This window comes from Toxotes jaculatrix, chromosome 12 (genome assembly GCF_017976425.1).
Source record: "Toxotes jaculatrix isolate fToxJac2 chromosome 12, fToxJac2.pri, whole genome shotgun sequence".
In the NCBI taxonomy this organism is placed as follows: Eukaryota; Metazoa; Chordata; class Actinopteri; family Toxotidae; genus Toxotes; species Toxotes jaculatrix.
This window is the reverse complement of record NC_054405.1, coordinates 5,967,609-5,988,701: the sequence shown is the minus strand read 5'-3', so window position 1 is coordinate 5,988,701 and position 21,093 is coordinate 5,967,609. Positions and strand designations below refer to the sequence as shown.

At 40.5% G+C, this 21,093-nt stretch overlaps 1 protein-coding gene across 1 annotated transcript; it reads left to right on the top strand.

Moving 5' to 3' along the window:
* The first annotated feature begins 688 nt into the window (after positions 1-688).
* umodl1 (uromodulin-like 1) lies at positions 689-16,606 on the top strand. The gene is made up of 17 exons (XM_041052001.1): positions 689-755; positions 1,184-1,426; positions 1,692-1,850; positions 2,504-2,631; positions 2,780-2,966; positions 5,128-5,268; positions 6,217-6,489; positions 9,614-9,871; positions 10,363-10,475; positions 10,562-10,781; positions 11,072-11,209; positions 11,308-12,113; positions 12,231-12,391; positions 13,410-13,646; positions 14,925-15,081; positions 15,216-15,300; positions 15,795-16,606. The coding sequence occupies exons 1-17, from the start codon at positions 689-691 to the stop codon at positions 15,980-15,982; spliced, it is 3,561 nt and encodes a 1,186-aa protein (XP_040907935.1). The 3' UTR covers positions 15,983-16,606.
* Positions 16,607-21,093: the final 4,487 nt, after the last annotated feature.

Sequence of the window (21,093 nt, the reverse complement as noted above, 5' to 3'; positions counted from 1 at the left end):
AAGAGGCACCATTATAGTAATCACTACATTTACTAAGGATAAAAACATGCATGAAATGATTTAAAAGAACACGGAGAACCTGTAGGATTTTCTTTCATCGAATGTGAATATGTATTCACACTCTTCTCAAAGTGATGACAGAATCGTGATGTAGTCTTTTTTTAGAACATATCTTTGACAGCCAAAGCATCCCGCTGCTCCTTCATACCATGAGAATGAAGACATGTGGGAAAATGGCAGGGAAGTTCTCACTCCTCCTTACTTGACATTAATGGCTGACACAGGCTGTTAATGCCAGCAGCATAGCAAGCAGTGCCATGGTTACCTGTGTGGAAACCAAGTCATTTGGGACTTTGACTCCTCCCATCCCTCATCTTGCTCTCCCTGGCATCATAAACATGTTTACTGACCCCTGTACTGCCAAGGAATGAGTAAAATAACGACGCATAAAATAAAAACAAGGCCTGTGGAAATCATATGAAGCTAAAGCTTTTCTTTCTGTAATATACAGACTCTTTATCTTATTGCCATACATCATGGCAATGCAGGATTTCAAATGTTTGAATGTTGTAATATACTTACAAAAATGTATGTAATTTCACTACACTTACAATGTAACTCCAAATATTCATATTCATCTAATACTTATTCCGCTGACTTCTGTGATTTTGTGGTCCATTGGGAACTGATGGTGCAACAAGGGGAGGAGAAAGACAGAGCCACAGAGGATTTGGTCTTTGAGTACACCCTGAACAGTGAGTTAGCATCATCTCAAAGAGAAACATGCACCTCCAATGTGTTCGTTAAATATAGGGTTGAGATTCTGATCTGTGAAAAATGAGTTGGATGCTCTCCATCTGGGCGGCTGTGGCTCTGCTGGCTTTCTGTGAGGGACAAAACACTGTGTATGAAGGTAGGCCTCTACGCAAATGACAGATTAACATGAAATTGATGTGTTGCTAGAACAGAATATGGTGTTTATTTATGCTTCTTCTTTTACCTACAGTTTCTTTTTAATATTTTTTATGTGACAAATGAAAAACCTTATGTTGTATTTCATGCATGAGTCAAAATCAAGCAGGATATTTAGTGAAACTCGAAATGTAAAACCTGATGAAGCCAGATAGTAACTACAAATGAAACTAAACCAACAGTAAAATTGACAAAATATATTTTATTCCAGGGAATAGTCTGTCTGCATCTGGCTACCATCTCTGTATTCGCAATGAGACAAGGATGGTGAGTCTCCTGGTGATGCATAAGGTCCCCTACACTGTGACAAAGCCTTGTGGCGACTGGCTCCTCTGGAAGACATGTACAGTCACGCATTACAGGATGATCCCTGAGACTGAGTACAGGAGCGTGACGGAGCAGGTTACCAAGTGCTGCGATGGCTACGTACCAGTCGGTCGTTACTGTGCCCTGCGTGAGTGTACTGCACATCATTTATCCATCTCTGGGTTTGAAGATGATAGAAGAGCACAGATTGTTATATCACCAGATACTGTGTTACTAATATCTGGAGATATAAAATCATCAGATTTTGTGCTGTAGACAGACAAGCAATCAGCATGACCTTTCAGTGTGTGGTGCTGTGTGCAAGACACCAGATGGAAGCACAGAGACTGCACAGCTACAAATATCTTGCTGCTAATATATGGCCTGTAACATGTTATTTCCTTTGAATTAAGCTGTAAACAGGAGTGGGGATTTCATTGCCAAACCAGGATCCTGTCCAACTGCAGATGGATTGCATCCCGGTTCTGAGGACTGTGAGTGGGACATAGACTGCCCAGGCTGTCAAAAATGCTGCCAGGGAATGGGTCGCTCTCTCTGCAGTCACCCTGCAAGTTAGTGTACATCCTAATTGATTTTTATTTCTCATTACAGTGAACTGCTCACATGGTTTCTTGGGTAACCATTTCTAATATGAGGAATGTGTAATTTCTTTCAATTCAAATGTTACATAGCCTCACTGTAAAATAGACCAAGTCTCTTTAGAAACTTACCTAAGTGGGTCTTTGATTACTTGGAATAACTGTTACTTTACTGATTTTTTATACATGTCAATTTTCATACTTTTATCTCAAAGCCCAAGATAAATAAATCCAAACAATACTGTACACTCACTACTGTATGAAAATGATTAGGTGGTAATGGTGGGCAAAAACGGGAGAGGGTTGTGTGTTTTTTTATTTTTGCTGGAGAGAGTGTATTCTTATAGATTTTGGAAGAGTAGAGCATGGTCTTTAGAATCTTTCTCACCTCAGATTTGTATTTGTTCAGCCCTGTTTATATGCTGGAATGTTTGGGATCCACTCTTCTATGTCTGCCTAATTTCAAAGGTGAAATTTGGTGGATATTTTAAAAATCACTGATCCATTTACATTACAAAAAGCACACCATCTTAAATTCTTCATGCACACTTACACAAGGTGTACGTGAGAAAACATGGGTTTTCTTTGGGATTTCCATGAACTGAGCCTTTTCATTGACCTTTCAGGCTCAGCAAATTTTTCTGAGAATGGAGGATACCGTTTGAATGCAACGGTAACAGTGAAGACAGATTACGAGCATCTGATGTCTAAGGACAAGGGACTTCGGAATCACACGCGATTAATACAAGCTATGGTAATTCTGCTTTGCTAAGAATATGTTGCTAACACCACTAACCAATTATTGCCACTATTAATGTCATAATACTTACTCTGATAATGCTGTTTATTAGAACATTTGTTAATTTCACCCTGATCATTTTTTATGTCTCTGTCACTTATAGGTGACTGGAGCTTTGCAGTCTGATGACATTTCAGTCTATTACCTCAGCTCATGGCCTGTGCATCCATACAGAACAGCCACCTCGCTGCTGATTGACTGCAACTTCACTCTTTCGCTGTACAATGTCACATCAAAGCTGCATCTTCTTCTCAAACACATACAGGAAGTGTCAGCTGTAACTGTGGAAGGTGAGGAGACACGATTGTTTGTCTCTATGAAACTACTTGGGCATTTTTTTTCTTCAGAGAAATGACATTCTTGTAGAGTTTTGAGAATGATTCACGTTGCAGAGAACACAGTGTTCAGGAAAAGATGACTCAGTCGCACCACAGTTTCCTTCTCCCACCACTTCTGTTTGAGTGACAGTCATCTGTGGGATGTTTCCTGCAATAGCGGAAAATAACACCAGAGCGAGTGCATACACACATGTGCGCAAACACACACACACACAGATATTAATCATGAATCAGTCATACTTGTTACATTTACACAAAAGACGCAGTGACAAGCTTGCCATCATGCACACACTCACACTCACACACACCACGCTGCCTTCAAAATGTTCTCTTGCAGACAATTAATTTCCTTCTCTACACCGTAGGGACACATTTAATTCATCACTTTCTGCCAAAGTGACACTGTACTTTCATTGTTGTTATTCACCTCAGAATAACATAGCTTTAAATATAAGATAGAGAGATGACAGGTAAATCAAGTCCAACTTGCACATTGTATTTTATGTATTCTTACCTGAAACCTTAACGATTGGTTTTCTAAAACACAATTTCTGTCCATAATTTCATAATGTTATGTCTTTTCATATAAATTATGTATTTGTCTTATTGTTTATTTTTAGTGAAGAATATGTTATTTAACTGCAAACAGTTCATACTGTAAGTATTTGGACAATTTTTTTTTTTTGTTCCTCATGCTCTGAGCTTCAGCAGATTCAACTAGATACAAAAAATCATATATACTACACTGAGGTGCCAAGTTTGTTTTTACACACAGTGCCCAAATTGTTTGACACGTGTCCTTTCAATGTTCATTCATGCCTGAAAGAGCTCACACGTGGCTCAGAGTTGACTAAGAAGTCAGAGTTGCCACTTAGATTGAAGTTGTCAATATGAGGAATAAAGAGGTGACCATGCAAGTGAACAAGGTTATAATGAGACTGAAACAAAATGCAAAAAAGTGGGTTTGCCAAAATCAATTGGATCAGTTGGTGCACAGAGAAAAACTAGAAAATGACTGAGGAGCACGAGTCTTGTGGATGAACAGAGAATCGTTTGCAAAGAAAAACCTCTTTATGACTGTACAGGAAATCAAGAATGCTCTCGAGAGTGTAGGTGTGTACATGTTTTCTTGTCAACAATCAAGAGAAGACTTCCTGACCGTGACCTCAGAGGATTCACCACAATATACAAACACCTGGTGGGGCTTGTGAACGTAAAGGCCAAGCTGCAGCTCACTACAACACACATAAAGAAATCAGCAGAATCCTGAAACAGAGTTCTATGGACTGATGAAACCAAAACATCTTCCTCTGTCTAAATGATGGAAAAAGGAAACTGTGGAGAAAAAAGTAACTGCTGCTGAATCAAAGACACTGACACCACCTCATCTGTCAAACATGGTGCTGGTTCTGTTTTGGTTTGGACATGTATGGATCCAATGGAACTGGCATTTATTGATGGTTTCACTACTGATGGAAGCAACAGGATGAATGCAGATGTCTACAGGAGCTTTCTGTGATCAGATTCAGCCAAATGCAGCAAAACTCAGTGGACGACGTTTCATCGTTCAGCAGGACAACGATCAGAAACATGAGGCCAACAAAGAGCAAAGAGCTGTTCAGGGTGAAGAGGTGGAGGATCTTTGACTGAGTCAGTCACCTGACCTCAGCCAGACTGAGCTGCATCGTCCTGCTGAAGACCAGAATAAAGGCAGAGACCCGACAACAAGCCCAAACTGAAGATGGCTGCAGTGAATCACCAGGGAAGATACAAAGCATCTGTTCATCTGTGGGTCACAGACTTCAGTCATTGACTGCAAAGGATTTTCCACTAAATAATCATGCAGCAAACTAAATATGTCATTTTTTTTTTTTAACTTTGTGTGTATCTGCCCAATTTCTCTTGAACCCTTAAACTTTGGGGTTAATTCTCCCACTCAGCTCTTTGTACATTGCTGAGATTTGACATTTCAGTGTCGTCCCCATTATTGTATTTCAAACTGAAGAGTCTGAAGGACAAAAACCTGCAACTGTCCAAATACTACCAGTCTGGGGTGTAAATGTAATTGTAATTCCAGTCCAACCTTTTCATACGTCTGCATTTGTAATTGCAGATGTTGATGAGTGTGCAGAGTCTGTTCTCCGTCGGTGCTCTCTTCAGGCAGACTGTAACAACACAGTGGGCTCCTACCACTGTACCTGCCGCCAAGGATATATTGATGTTGATCCTAGCAACCCTGGAGCCCATTGTACAGGTGAAACCGTGTGTGTGCATGTGTATGTTGAAAACATGTATATAATTTATCATTTACCTGTTGGTAAATAGCAGTAAGTTGAATTGCAGGGATAAAATGATGGTAAGTAGATGATGATGGTTGATGTTTTAACACATGGATAAATTACTATCTTTATTTCCATCACATTCTTGGAGGTACATCATATCATCTTTGTGGTTTAGGAATTCATAACATAACCATAAATGATGTGGCTATATACACAGATCGGTATGATATGCCCTCTAACCAACCAACCGCCACTCTAACCAAACCTCAGGTAGGTAAATGTGCAAGGGAGAGGGGTAATACAGAGCCAGTCACTTCAGAAAAGATTTTACTAATCTGCTCTATGACATACAGGGTATTACAGGCTTTCACACATATCTACAGGAAACTCCCTAACTGATGTAACTGACAAAGATCACAGCTGGGGAACACTGAAAGCTTCACCAGGGAGCTTTGCCTTAAGTTGATGCACAATTCTGTGAAGACAGAGTGACAACTTTACATGGTCTCTGCCAGTTTAATAATTTATAATAAATGAGTGTTACATACTCTTTGGTATGATTTTTTTTTTAAAACAAACATGTTAAAAGATGCTTTATGAGTTGAGTGTCACAGGGAATTCCAGCAGGTACCAAGCTCAGAGCTGAAGATAGGGAATCAAAGAGTGATTTGGAATAACTTTCTCTGTGGGTAAATGATGTTTTTGTGGATTCAGCCTTCACTGACTCATCAGAATCACATCACAGAGGAAGGCTCTTAGATTCGAGGAAATGGGGCTTAAAATACAGATGGGGGAATGTTTATCACCCTCACTGACAGATGTGTAAAAAAAAAAGTTAAACACAAACCTCATCTGATTTGGAATATTTTTACACGCAGAGTGCTAAAACTTCAAGATTCTTCTCTGTACTTTCTTCGTAGCTGACGTCCGAGTGTGGAACACCACAGAGTCTTCCCTGACCTACCCTCCACCCATAAATGCAACCTACACCCCAGCTACCAACATCACACAGGTCCCTCCAGGCAACAGCACCACTGGGATCTTCAACTCCTCTGAGATCAGCATGACTACAGCTCTGAGTAATACAACCTCTGTCCTTTATAATTCATCACACGCTCCACTGTGGGCCAGTTCTACACCTAATACCAGCCTGAGCTCAACAATGGAGTTTCCTCTGCCGACATCCACGTGCTGTGAGAAATTTCATTTCTATCTCCAGGCTGCATAAAATTCCCAAATCATGATTTATAAGCCAAAGTAGCAAGTGGTGGGGAATATGCTTATTTACATGCATACTACATGAAACATGTTTCACAGAGCACTTAATGAAACATACATTTGCCAGATCGACCCGTTTGGTATTTATCTTTGTGGGCTTTTCTCTTCAGAACACTTCTGATAAAGTAGAAATCTCATGTTTGTGTTGCTTGTCCAGTAAGTTCGTATGTTATTGGCAAATCACAAACCAAATTAGGTGCATACTGACACACACTGTGTTAGTGTGTGTATAATCATGGCATTAGATCATCTGAATACTGACCTGCCTGTAGAAAAATCACACCCTGTTTCTTTACTATTACATAATGCCAGGTGGCTGTTCTAGATAATGATTTTTCCTTTCCCTTACCACAAAGTACCTCCATGCCTTTCCTGTCATATGCTTCTTCTATGCCCATCCTTTGTAATCTTAAAAACATAATGTGAGTTTCTGTCATAGATCCTCTCTGATCCTCCCCATCATCTGCATCTTTTCCATTTTAAACTCACTCAGCATATCTGATCTCATCTCAGCAAATCAAATATGCAGTTATATACATCTTTCCTCCATTACCACACTGACACATTTTCATTAGCAGCCCTTCTTTCCCCTCAGTCATATGCCTTTTCAATACCTATATATACAACTGGCTTTACTTCTTTCATAGGAACAATTTTTTCCACATCATTACTCCTCTTCACTAAAGCATCTATATTGGGCTCACCCCTACCAAATCCACTTTGGTGTGGGCTTAGCAGTCCTTTATACTGTTCACAATCGTCTTTTTTTAATGACTTTCCTAACCTCAGCTCTCTCTCTATTTGATAATCAGTAACATTTTCTTGATTTAAATCCTTTCTCCCTATTTTAAAAGCTTGGTTTTGTTCTTTTATGGCTTTGCTAAACTCATCATTCCACCGAGGCACAACTTTCCTTTTACTACTTGGAACACACACCGATGCTGTAGTTACTATCATATTTGTAACTGTATCTGTGCATTCATCTATATCACCTTCCCTGTTTATACTCCTTCCTAATATTTGCGCATTATTCCTAAAATTCATCCCATTTAGCTTTTGGAAAGTGGAGATGTCTGAGACTTTCTATTCACTACATCTTTCTAAATGAGCACTCGCTAATGTAAAATCTAAGCTTGTGATCACATTTCGTTCTATGTTCATCCTTGTATCACCTCCATTATTCAAACACACCAACAATCTATCATCTAACAAGTCTTCAATCATTTGTCCAACACAAATTGTGTCTGGTAAAACATCTAATTCATAAACATGCTTTTTAAGCTCTTGATCATTTGTACTGAAGAATATGGATTACTGTTATGATACAGATCACTACTTTAGATGCTATCATCAGGTCAGTGGACTGAGCATTTCATATATTGCGTCTCTGTATTCTTGTGATACCTAATTAGTTCTTTGCTGCATCAACAATTGCATCAATTCTTGCTCTTCCATCTTCTTGTTGGAGAGCTATAAAAGCCACTTTGCAGATTAACACATCAAAGTTCTCTGTATCAATAGGTAACGACCCCTCCTTTACTTTCAGTGTTTGCTCTCTCTTCTTGTACTTAACTGCAGCTCTCTTTTAATTTTTCTGTTACTGCCTTTTTCACTCTATCTTCATTTACCTTCTTTAATACTTCAGCATATGAAACCTGGTTCATAATCTTATATTTCTGTGCTTCTCTCCCTTATTTTTGCACAACTCATCTTTGAAAAGTAGCACCATGTTCTCCACAGCTTCTTAACTTCACGCTATCATTTCCATGTGTATGATTCCCTCAGCTCATGACCCACACGCTAACACTTGAAACATCTAAGAGGTGGTGGAATATATTCTCTCAAGGAATAACTGAATTTACTCAGCAAGACTTTCTTCAGTAAGAGGCTCTCTGTTTTCTCCCCCTCCTCTTACTGATCACCCTCTCAGCTTCAGCAGCTTTAACTCCTTTTTAAGTCAGCAACTTCACTTTGAATGTGTGACTTGACTTTTTCTCCATTAATCCTTCTCTTATTTAAAATCTTTCTCTGTTGTTCTTCACCCTTTGCAAATATTAGCAGTCTTATGTTGTTCAAGTACTTGAACTTAAACTTAACTTTCCCAATTTCCCTCCCAGTTGGATTTGTGACTTTAATTGGATGGAAGTGACAGCCACCTCTGTTTAACTCAGCGATTACTTTCCAGTCATTATTTTGTTCCGTGCTATTTCTTGACGTTGCAATAATTGCAGGCCTGCTGCTTGAGGCCCTGTCTGAGATTTTCAAGCTTTTGACAATGTGATCAGAGTCCTCACTTGAACCACTGAATCTTTCAGTGTTAGCCTCTGTTTCTGGTAGTGGACCTGTTGCCAGTCCATTCTACTACGATCCAAGTCATCATCTCTGCCATGATTTCTACATTCACAACACAGTAGATGCAAATCTGCCCAACCTTTCAAATTGAGGTCCACTTCTCCAGAGTCCAACTCCACCCTGTCTTCTTCACCTCACTGTAATGCCATAAACCATAACAGGCTCATTACTGCCCCCTGACGCTGGAGGGCTTACAAACACCTTCTGGTGAGAACTGCAGTTGGAGTGGATGTTTTTTCCCTCAACAGCCAGTGAGATTTATGCTTTTTCAAGCATATTTTTAAACAGTGTTTTTTTCTGTTTTACAAGACAAAACACACTTCAAGGATGGAGACTAACTGGTTGGTTTGGCACATATCTTGTTAACTTCAGTTCCCAAAAGAACTAGAATTAACAAGATACAACATGTTAATTGGTGAGCTTTGATGACACTGGTGGGTGGGTTTTGTTAACTTCAGACAGATCTGCTTCCCCCATTTCCAGTCACTGTGCTAAGCTGAGCCAGCTGGCTGCTAACTATAGCCTTCTATTTTCCATACAGACATGGGCTTGGCATCAATCTTTTCATGTAACTCTCTGCAAGAAAGTAAACAACTGTATTCCCCAATAAATGTCAAACTGTTCCTTTAACCATAACAAATGAACATTAACCTGGTCTCTCCACTCCTGCCCACCACCACCTTCCAGCTCCTCCCAACATCACCACCTTAACATCGTCTAACATCACTGGAACCTCCTTCTGTGTGTACTGGTCGAGCCAGTTTCAGACAAACCAGACCTATCGGGTTGTTGTAAGCAAGGGATCAGAGGTTATTCACCTTTGGGAAACTAGCCAGACCATGATGGAAGTACGGGGACTGCTGCCTGGGGTGCTCTACAATGTTACTGTCACACCTTGTGCCTGTGGAAGCCAAGGAGTTGGCCTTCGCATTTCGGTCAAGACTGGTAAGAACTGATTGTTCCGGTGGCTTTGACTTTTGGATGTTTTTTATAATTACATACAGTGGTATTATCAGACGTCCTTCTCTTACAGTAAATTATTTTTATCCACAATTAGTTTTATCATGACCAACAATTTCCGTTTAAATTATAATATTACAATTAGGAGTAAAATGAGATGAGCTGTCAAGTTGTTGCTTCTATAGCTAACAGAGTCGACAAAATGGCAGATTTTTTTTCCCTCTGTGTGGAAGTATTCCTACTTAGCAAAAGGATGATTTTCCCTCAGTCACAGGAGGAGGCACTGACTTCCCCAGATTTTTAAAAATAGGATAAGATGGAGTCACGGATTACTACCCTCAGGAAGTAATAAGTAATAAATAAAACTGCCATTAAAGATTTATGTGTGATAAGAAAAGAATCCAAGGCCAGTGAGAAGACTGACATTTAGTTGAGGTAAATGTGTTTATTGTACCAAGTAAGGCTTTTCTTTGTAGCTGCTCAGATTCTTGAAGCCACTGCTCGACTTACCAACATCCAGTTCACTGCAGACCTTCAGAACAAAAGCAGCCAGGCCTACAAAAACCTCACTGCGAGTATTATAGAGGAGGTAGGTATGTTGCAAGGATTATCCAGTGCCAGAATTCCTCACACTTATCCATTTCAACAATTTAACACGCACTTTGTCACCAACAGATCTACCAGTCTCTGTCTCCAGAGATGAAGGCCATGGTGGATTCAGGCCAGGTGAGAATCGAGATCAGCAACTTTTCACCAGGCAGCGTGGTGGTCAACTTCACCCTCATCTTCACCCCCACTGAGAGTCAAGAAATCACTGATGTGTCCATAGCTCTGCTAAATTCCCTGATGAACAACTCCAAATACACTGTGGACAGAAACACCACAAGCATCAATGGTATGTCTTCCTACTCTCTTCTGAAAATGTGTTTTTTGTGACTGGGTGGGTAGGAGTGTTAAGAATTGTCTCAAGATGTATCGTATGAATAAAAAAAAATAATAAGGGAATATAAAGTCTAAAGAGCTCTGTATAAAGGAGCTACAAGTAACTTTCAGCAAAGTCTAACTAAAATTTACTATAAAGGCTTTGTCGTGTCTGATTATCATGTCCAAACAATTTGCAAACCAAGCACACACAGTACAGTACTAAAGAAGAACACAAAAAGTGACATGTTTTGCTTTTTGTAGATTTCAATGAATGTGTGTCAGGGGAAAATGACTGTTCCCAGTGGGCAACATGTACAAACACCTGGGCCTCTTACACATGTGTTTGCCTGGATGGATTTATAGACAACAACCCAGAAAGACCTGGAAGAGACTGTCAAGGTAGGGTCTCACAGTGTGGAAGTGTTAGGTTCATTTAATGCAGCACTAATAACAGCATATATTTGCATTTTGTAACTAGAGTATCTTGTCTTCTGCAGCAGTTGGTACCTTGGAGACCATGACACCATCACATACAATACTATCTACACTTAGCACTGCCCCATTCTCTCTAATGACCTCTACAGTAGCAACTGCTGCAACTATGGAAGTCCCACTTGTAACCACTGCTCAAGCTACTACTGCAACCACCACTACAACAACCACTGCTGCCCCAACAACCACAACTACTGCCCCAACAACTACCACTACTGCCACAACTACCACTACTGCCCCAACAACCACAACTACTGCCCCAACAACTACCACTACTGCCCCAACAACCACAACTACTGCCCCAACAACTACCACTACTGCCCCAACAACCACAACTACTGCCCCAACAACTACCACTACTGACCCAACAACCACAACTACTGCCCCAACAACTACCACTACTGTCCCAACAACTACCACTACTGCCCCAACAACCACAACTACTGCCCCAACAACTACCACTACTGACCCAACAACCACCACTACTGCCACAACAACTACCACTACTGACCCTACAACAACCACGACTGCAATGCCTTCTACCCCTACAACTACCGCTACCAACCCTTCTACCACAACCAATGCTACTGCCCTGAGAACTGCCACCAATGTCTCTATGTCAGGGGCCATCTCAGTCCAGTGCAGGGTTGCTGCCATCACTGTGATAGTTGCCAGGGATTTTCTTCAGAACACCAAAATCCATGAAAATGCCCTGTACTTGGGCTTGCTGGGATGTGGCGTCAATGGAGGCAACGCCAGCCATGCCGAGCTGACCGTGGCCTGGAATGAGTGTGGCACTCAGCTTGTGCATGTGAGTTTTTTTCTCTTCTGTCTTTGTGATTCTATCCATGCCACTGCTCTGTCTCTACAACTGAAGTGCATTAACTCTGAAAAGAGCCCAAACTGCTTCCAACATTTGTCATTTTAGAATGACACCTACTACACGGCATCTGTTACCCTGTTCAACACCATGGATTCATACACCTCACCCAGTGGAACAGTGGAGGTGCCCAGAATACGGCTGGAGGTTCCCATCATGTGCACCTACATGAAGAGCATGCTTATCTCTGCTGACTTCGGCTCCATGGGGTATGCTACACATGCTGTCATGATAACTCTGGGACTTTGTCACTGATAAATCATATAACACTAGCACTTTATTACTTTGTTCTCTAAACAGATTCAGTTCTTTGTAGATTCAACAAAATGTTGGAAACCTTCCTTTGAGATTCTGCTCCACGTTGACAAGATGATCCCACTGATTCTAAACTGTATTAATGCTATTGACCCTGAAACACACATTCCCAGCACAGGTCCTCACTAGCAAAGATATTTTTAAAGTTTTAATGGTACAACCTGATTTAATAAATTGCTAGTTTGAAACTAGTTAGTAAAGAATTTACAGTCAAACTAAATAATGGATTTATGAATGGCTGGGGAAACACCAGTCAGCCTCCAGTCTCCACTGGTTGCCTGGTAACAAAAGTACAACTTGTCATTGTTACTGATTGGTTTTTATACGGATTAAACAAACAAGATATGATGTGTTCATTAATTAGTTTTGAGGTGCTGTCAGGCAGAGCCAGGCACTCTGATTCCTCCTCTTTCCAGTCTGTGTGCTAAGAGGATAAGTAGATTTCCCAATATGTCAAACTCAAACTCCTTCAGAATCTACAGCTTTATTTCCAATTCTAACGGAACACCCTCAAAACAATAATAAGCACAGTATAATGAAGCATGCTGTGGTCAAAACGGTTGTGGGTGTCACATAATCAGCTCATAAGCAGTAAATTACAGTAAAATATCCCTCAGTCTATCACCAGCAGTTACCCAGCATGAGAACAACACTACGCTCTTACATCTTGTTTCATTTGACTGACATGTATCTGACTTGTTTCATGATGTAACCTACACATTTGTTTCTAAAAATTCCTGAAACAAAGGAAACTAGTTTGAAAATAAATATATTATCTACTCTCAGAGAGAATATTTTACTTGCATCAAAAACTAAGGGTAAAATTGAAGAGTCTGTGAATTCAGTCAAGTTTTTGTAGTGTGTTCCAGTTGTGTTTACGACTGCATGTATTTTGTCGTCACCCATCTCCAGGTATAACATGATCAAAGACATCATCATGGGCTTGGGGTCATTCCAGGTGACGGTGCAGCTGATGAATGGGACAGTGCCTCTACCCTACAACTACAGTTTGTCTTCCGAGGAGGTGGTGGTGGTGGAGGTCAGCCTGAACACCTCCTCAGAACAGATTAAAGTAATCATCAACAAGTGCTGGGCCACTCCTACCCCGAATCCTGCGGATACCTACAGCTACACCTTCCTGGAGAACAGGTCTGCTTCTACCTACAGCAATAAATCCCCAGCACTGTTTCTATTACTGTTAGTGTTTACACAGTTACTCCTTCTCTCAAAATAATTACAGCAGCTACTAATTATTTCACTAAAACTATCACTGCTACCATTACTATTACCACTACTTCACAGTAGCTCAACCGTAGGATCGGGACCCCACAGAGAACCACCTTATGAGTACAAGGGGTCCTGTCAGATTTCTAATATTTATGTGTTATTTAATTTTTTAATAGTGTCAGCATTCAGTATGTTGTGTTGTTCATTGTATAGAAGCTGAGCTTCTATACAGCTAAATTTATCTCAAGATCCCAAGTTTATTTTTTCTCTCTTGGGATTACAAAATTCTTTTTGCATGATAACAGATTAATTAAAGATATTTAAATAATTATGCCAATCACAGGAAAATGAAAATAACCCATGATCTCATGATGATGATCTCATTGAGGTAACACTGTTGGTACCTTGGCTGTTCTTGACTTTTCTTTTTCAGTTGCCATGACAACACTAATTGCTGACTTGCTGGGTGGTCTCTGGGACCTAAAATAACATCACAGGCTAAAAAAAAAAGGTTGAGAACACATGCACAACCTCATATGCTGTAATCTGCCTAATTAAAAAAAAAAATTACCCTGTTTCAAGGTCATAAAATCTGCCTAGTAACACCACTGAAGCTCAGTAAGTGACACATTGGGGTACTGCTGTCATTGTGAAATTGCAAGGTGATCAGCTGAGACTCCAGCAAGTTTGTCTTTTTTACACTTTGACTTGTATGGATAATACAAACAACATATCACATGTTAACTGCTAAGCTTTAGAGGTGCTGGTACGAAGGTGTTGTTACTGGAAGCAGCTGTTTACCCCAGTTTCTAGTTTTTATGCTAAGCGAAGCTAACCACCTCCTGGCTGTAGCTCCATATTTAAACAACACACGTCAGAATGATTTTGATGCTCTTGTCAACCTGTCGACAAGAAAGCAAAGAACTGTGTTTTCGAAAATGGCAAACTGAAAGGTACCATCTCTGCTCCTATGGTGATGGGGAGACATTTTCTGACTCACAGCTGGAAACATCTGAACTCAAATGAAACTCATTTCACTGCAAATCTAAACAAACAAAAAATACCCAAATAGCTTGGACAATAAAGAGTCACTCAGCAGTAGAGTGAGAGACTATTCAGTTTAGACAGATGTTTACAGCTGTCTAAACTGAATAGACAGAAAAAAAACAGTGCTGTTTCAGTCTCTCAATTCTTCCACAGCTGTTCCCTGAACACATACACCCGAGTTCTGATGAATGGGATCTCCAACACATCTCGCCTGTCTGTGCAGATATTCTCCATCGTCAACCTGGATGTGATCTATCTGCACTGCCAGGTCCACATCTGTGTGCAGATTGGATCAGATACCTGCGTCCCTGTGAGTACGTCTCTGCAGGGTGGATGAACCTTAAAATAACTAATCCCCCACTTCAGCATCTAATTGTTTGAATGTTCAAGATTGGAAAAAGAAAAGAGAAGAATTCTCTTTTGTAATTGCTGTTTTTCTTGCAGGACTGTCTGCAAAGAACATCTCGATCTTCAAACACAATCGGCACAGCTTTCGGCACTTCTGGGCCTCTACTCAGATCAGAAGAAGGTGAGTATTTTTACAGAGAATAACAATGTCTGTTATAAAACAGTTTACTCTTCTGTTACAGTGTGTGGCTCTGTTAAAAATGGAGCTGGTTTTAATGGTAGTAGGCTATTCAAGTCTTCAGGGCCCATTATAAACCTGAGTGTCTCTTCATTCAACATTCAAATGGAACATTTAACTTTTGCATTATGACAGTGGTGCTGCTGTCTCTATCATCAGTCTGGTGGAGAGGCAAGTTTAAGTGGCTTGATGGAAAATACACATTTCAAAAACCCTGCATGTGATAAAATATATCCGAGGGATCTTTATTTGAAGTGAATGATTTATTTTCATGAAATCTCACTCGAGTCTCGTGGGTTTAATCGGAACTTTCTGCTTTTTGTAAACAAACAAATGAGTTTGTTTAAAGTTCTTATAAAAGTCACAGTATTTATGAATCTGTTCTCTATGCTGTGTTAAATAACTGAAAGTCTTTAACCTGACTCATATTCTTGCAGTGTCCTTGGAGCAGGAATACAACACTCTCCATATAGTCGGCCTCTCCTGCCTTGGAATTGGTCTGTCGCTCTTCTTTATCGTGGGGTTTGTCTGCCTCTTCTACTACCAAAGGAACCGCATTGGACACTACAACTTCAGCCCCAAACCAAAGCAGGAAAACTTCAGCTACCTTGTCTTCAACACCTAGGGCTGCAGCAGCACCCACAGCCAAAGTCACAGCAGATAGCTTTTTACAGCACATAAACTCAGCATGCTATTACAGTACTTTTGCCGCTAGGTGTCACTGTTGAACCATTCACACATTAGTTCTTACCAAATACTGCAAATCTTTGCACATGAAATAATCAGTGAACTACAGATTATGTTTACATTTCAGCAGCCTCCTCCATATATATTTAAGACATTAAAATGATAAATTAGCTGCGCAGTGAAATGTCAAATATAGAGACCACAAATATTTTAGGAATATTAGAAAATTAAATAACCTAATATCAATGTTTTCATCTCAAATGTTTTGAGGCACATTTTGATTTAGATGTTGACGAAACATTTCACAATAAAATCAAGAGCTGTGATGGTGGAGAGGGAATTTCACAAACTAGAAATTTGCAGGAACAGAGAATGTTTCACTAAAATTGTAACGTGATGAGTTTGCACTAGTTTGTATTGCACATCTATGTATAATGACCATGTTCATGTAGTCCTTTATCCTTATATATCCCATTTACAATAAAGTTTATGCACAGTTGCACAGTTATGCACATTTTCTTTTTACTGCCATTTTCCACATTTACATGTTTAGTGCACTATTTGTTACACACATGAAATATTCATCCTGTTCTTATTTGTAGAAACTCTAAATGTGTGCTCTAAGTGGTGTGAGAATAAACATGTTATGTGTGAATGCAGACACTTGGGGGCACTGTTGGCACAGTTCTTCAGCTCTAAAAAAAACAAAACAATGCAAAATGGCTTCCTACATCCACAGAGAAAATTTCTTTTTACAGTGTTTACAGAGGAAACTGTAAACATGATATAAGAAAAAGTTTGTATCATGGCCAACATTTATTTTACATCTTCTCCGGTTGAGATGGAGGTCTTTGAGGGAAACAGAGGTGTCATGTTCTGCCTTTAATCAGGTCAGTGGTTAAGAAAAAGATCTCCCGTAAGCCTTTCTCAGTTCAGCAGAGCTGAAGAGGAGGATCTGGCTTTTCCCCACACTTCCCATAATCCCACATTGTTGACTACAGGGTCATAAATACAGCTCCTGGATCTACAGTGAGGGGGTGAATACTAAACAGGAGAGGCTTTCTCTTTGAGAGGAGGTCCCTGGAGACCTGTGGCGAAGGAGGGCTTACTACCATCTGGAGGGCTGCAAATGCTCCTCCTCCTCATTAACCCATTCTACACCACCGTCTGAGACCTGGCAACCTGTCTCTATGGCAACAGCCCCAGTGCAGGGATGGAGGAAATGATGGATGGAAGGAGGGAGGGCGATCAACAGCGATCAAAGGGGAGAGAAAGAGCGGGGAAGCATTTCAGTTCAAAAGCGTGAAATCAGCTGAAATGTCCTTTTATTGTTGATATAAAACAGTTACTGTGTTTCTGAGATGCAGATTTTTGTGCTTCAACTTGAAATGACCACTTCCTCTTTTAAGCTTGTGGTAGTGTTTTGTAGTTAATCTAAAATCTGTGGCCTTGAATTGGATTTTTAAAAACCGCAGTGTGCCGGTGTTTGATTATTTATAGCGTTCACAAACACGCACAGCCACAACTAACAACAATCCCCTTAGTTAAATACAGAAAAGCATCTGGGGAGTGATTCCTGAATTCATAATTCAGCCCTTAGGGATCAGAAGGATGCAGGGGAGGAGAAATGAATTTCTACACGTTGAATGTCTAACAGACAGAGCCACATCCCTCATAATGGCTGCTACATGATCTATGTGTCCACAGGCCTTCCTCCTTCCTCCCCTTCCTCTGAGACACAGTCATTCGTCATAGTTTATGGTCTGTGTGTGTATGTGTGTGTGCAGGGATCTCTGAAGGCTTTCACCCACACAGGTCATAACTAATTAAACATCCTTACAGTGTTTTTATAGACCAGCTCACGACCGTCCTCCATGTACCTGAGCAGTGTAGTGGACTGTAATCTTTGAAGATGGAAAAACATAGCCTGGTCCGATGGGCCTGGATTTCTGCTGAGGCTGCAGATGGTAGGGTCAGAATTTGGCATCAGCTGCGTGAATGCATGGACCCAACCTGCCATGAGTCAACAGTCCACGCTGGTGGTGTGATGGTGTGGGGAATGTTTCCTTCAGTCATGGTCTGAATTCCACAGTGTGAATATTGTTGCTGATCGTGTTCATCCCTTCATGGCCACAGTTCACCATCTTCTAATGGCTCCTTGTTTCATGAACATGAACATTTTCACTGCTTTCGCCCAAAATCCATTCAATACCCACATCTTAAATAATTAGTATAAGTATTTTCTGATTCAAACTCAACCACCACCAAAACTCTGTGTATTTACAATCTATTTAGCACATGCTCATATAATATTGTGAAAACTGTTAAGTTATTAAATCTATCATAATAAAAAAATACTGTAAATTTGACAGAAACTTGCTACATTCATCTACTACAAAAACTAACAGTCTCAGAAATGTAATATAGATCCTCTGGAATATTCCCACTGGTATTTCTCTTACAACAGGTGTAACAGGTACAAACAATTCAACACAACAGAATAGATGGTGCTCTGCTCTCTCAGCACAGTCTTCTGAGTTTTGAATTATTTGTGACTATTGCATCAAGATGGCTGACTAACTGATTAAGACGGACAGCTGAATGTTACTCCCCCTCCTATTGATGAAGACAATAGTCTCTCAGTGCACAATTACACAAGTCCCAGAAATCTTCAGCACCAACGCATGTTGTGATGAGACACTGTCACTGAAGCAGGGAGCTCAGATATGTTGTATGTCCATACTGTGTGTACATCTGCATGCAAGTGAGAGACTGTAAGTATGGTCATGTGTGGAGTCATTTACAGTTTGCTATGAAGCAAACAGCAGTGATGAGAGCAGAGCTATTAAATGAACTGCAACATGGAAACAGATTCTCTAAACCAAAACCTTAAACCAGCTACAGTTTTAGAGCTTCCCCGTCCTTCTGTCCCTCCCTGATGTCCTGTTTCTTAATCTTGCTCTCTGCCTTACATACTGACATGACAAGACAAGACATGAATGAAATATGAGCACGTGCTTTAATGAGGCACCCGGAAAGGTTGCCATAATGCTGCTTCTAAAAAATGATGCGTGTGCTTTTTAAGGAAAGTGGGTAATCCATCGGTCTTTCCCTTTTGTTGTTGATTAGGGTATCTGACAGGAAGTGCACTGTAAATGGTTCAGTCCTAGTTTTTGTCCCTTGTTTTTGTAGAGTTGTTTGACAGTGGACAAGCTCTACTTCTTAGCTCAGCCATTTAATGGCTGCTGCACGCTGCACAGCTCCTCAACCATCAGGGTAATGACATGCCCCTTCTATAAATGGAAATCACTGGCTGCATCCATCAGGTCATTTGTTGTCAGGGCTGTGATTACAAGACATGACCCTGGAACCATGTGGAACGCAAGAAGCGGCAATCAAATGGCATCAGCGCAAAGTCGTGGCACAGGATTTATGCCCAAAAGAGGCTGGGATCTCAGACTGAGTGAAAACAAGGACAAGATAAGTTGTGCAAACCACAGATGACCAGTGCATGACATCATTTCCACCACAGACAATATGAGGCACAACAGCAGTGACTGCTATAAAAATCTGAAATTAAAGAAATCCCATTCCAAAATCATCAGTTCCCTGGACTTATACCTTCACTTCCATTTTCTAACACATAATTAACACAATAATTTCCATGTTAGTGCTTATCTAGAACATCACACTTTAACTTAACTTGCTCAAAGAAAATTGCGTTAAAAGACTCTCACCTGAACACATCTGGGAGTTGCAATATTTTGCACTCTGCCCTTTCGCTTCCTGACAGCAAGACCTGTCCTCCAATCTCCTCTGAGCCTTTGGGACCCCTACAGCATCTCCACGACGACCCGACTGCCACAACTCCACGGGCATACAGGTGACAACTTTCCTGTGCCTTGTGACTAATTATTCATTATTTACCTTCAGCCTGCGTCAGAGTCTTTTTGTAACGACTTTTGGAGCAAGGTCGTGACAACCTGCTAAACTGGTTTCCTTGAAAACTGCCAAATTATCACCACTTTCCTTAGCGGCTCTCAAATAACAGTCAGTTTAGTTCTATATTCTCATGTCATTCCACACTTGCTAACACAACCCAGCTTATTTACAATTGAGTGAATTGTGAACTGTCCATCATGTGTGATGGACAGTTCACAGATCACAGTAGATGCATTAGAACCAGAGATTGTAATGACTTTAAACTCCACTGGGGAAAAAGACTGAACTGCGTGACTTGGAGACACTGGACTCAAAGAAATCATTCTTTACTTACCAAAAGGTTCGCTCAGTGACAGAGGCAGACAAGTGCAACAATGACAAGAATAAAGGTGAGCTGAGATAAACTAGGATGAAAAAGCCTGGAACCCTATACAACAGGTAATAAAAGCTGGGATACCTGACTGAAGGTACACACATGAACAAGCAGTGGGGGCAGGGACCCAACAGGCTAAATACACTAGTGAAGGGAAAACGAGGGACAGGTGAAACTAATCAGGGCAGAGCAGACAATCACACAGGCAGGAAACACACAAGGGCAGGAAGTGAAGTATCTGAAATGAGAGAAGAGGTGAAAATAAAAAACTATATATCAGGAAACAATGAATGAATGACACAAAAACTCAACCTCAGGAGCAGAGCAAGGCAGAAATATGGTCTTTGTTGCTCACCACAGTCGACTTCCTTGACAAAACCTGCATTATTCAGTATACAATGCTGACCCTTCACTCAGAGGTTTGGGTGTGTTATGATAGATGCAGCTCATGCAGCCTGGAGTCTCCAGCCTCATGCAGAGATGAGCAGTGGTCTACAGAGGTCCCAGATCACAGATTACATGGTACAGATCACATTATATCCAAATATAGGAGCCCTCTGCCTATATAACATGCTTCATCACTTTATCACTTCATAATAACCCACTATCTGAAAATGACCATACAACACAAATTAAAATACAGTATGGTAATCTGCAAGTTATGTTCATTTATTTACACTAAAGTCGATGTACAGTACAGTTTTGTTGTAAATATTGTATAAGCACTTTATGGT

What these genes read in the sequence shown, in the direction of transcription:
- umodl1 (XM_041052001.1), top strand. Translation starts at nt 689, where the DNA reads ATGGTGCAACAAGGGGAGGAGAAAGACAGAGCCACAGAGGATTTGGTC. An exon ending in ACCTGGAAGAGACTGTCAAG is followed by an intron (nt 11,210 to 11,307) that starts GTAGGGTCTCAC and finishes TGTCTTCTGCAG; the next exon opens with CAGTTGGTACCTTGGAGACC. An exon ending in GTGGCACTCAGCTTGTGCAT is followed by an intron (nt 12,114 to 12,230) that starts GTGAGTTTTTTT and finishes TTGTCATTTTAG; the next exon opens with AATGACACCTACTACACGGC.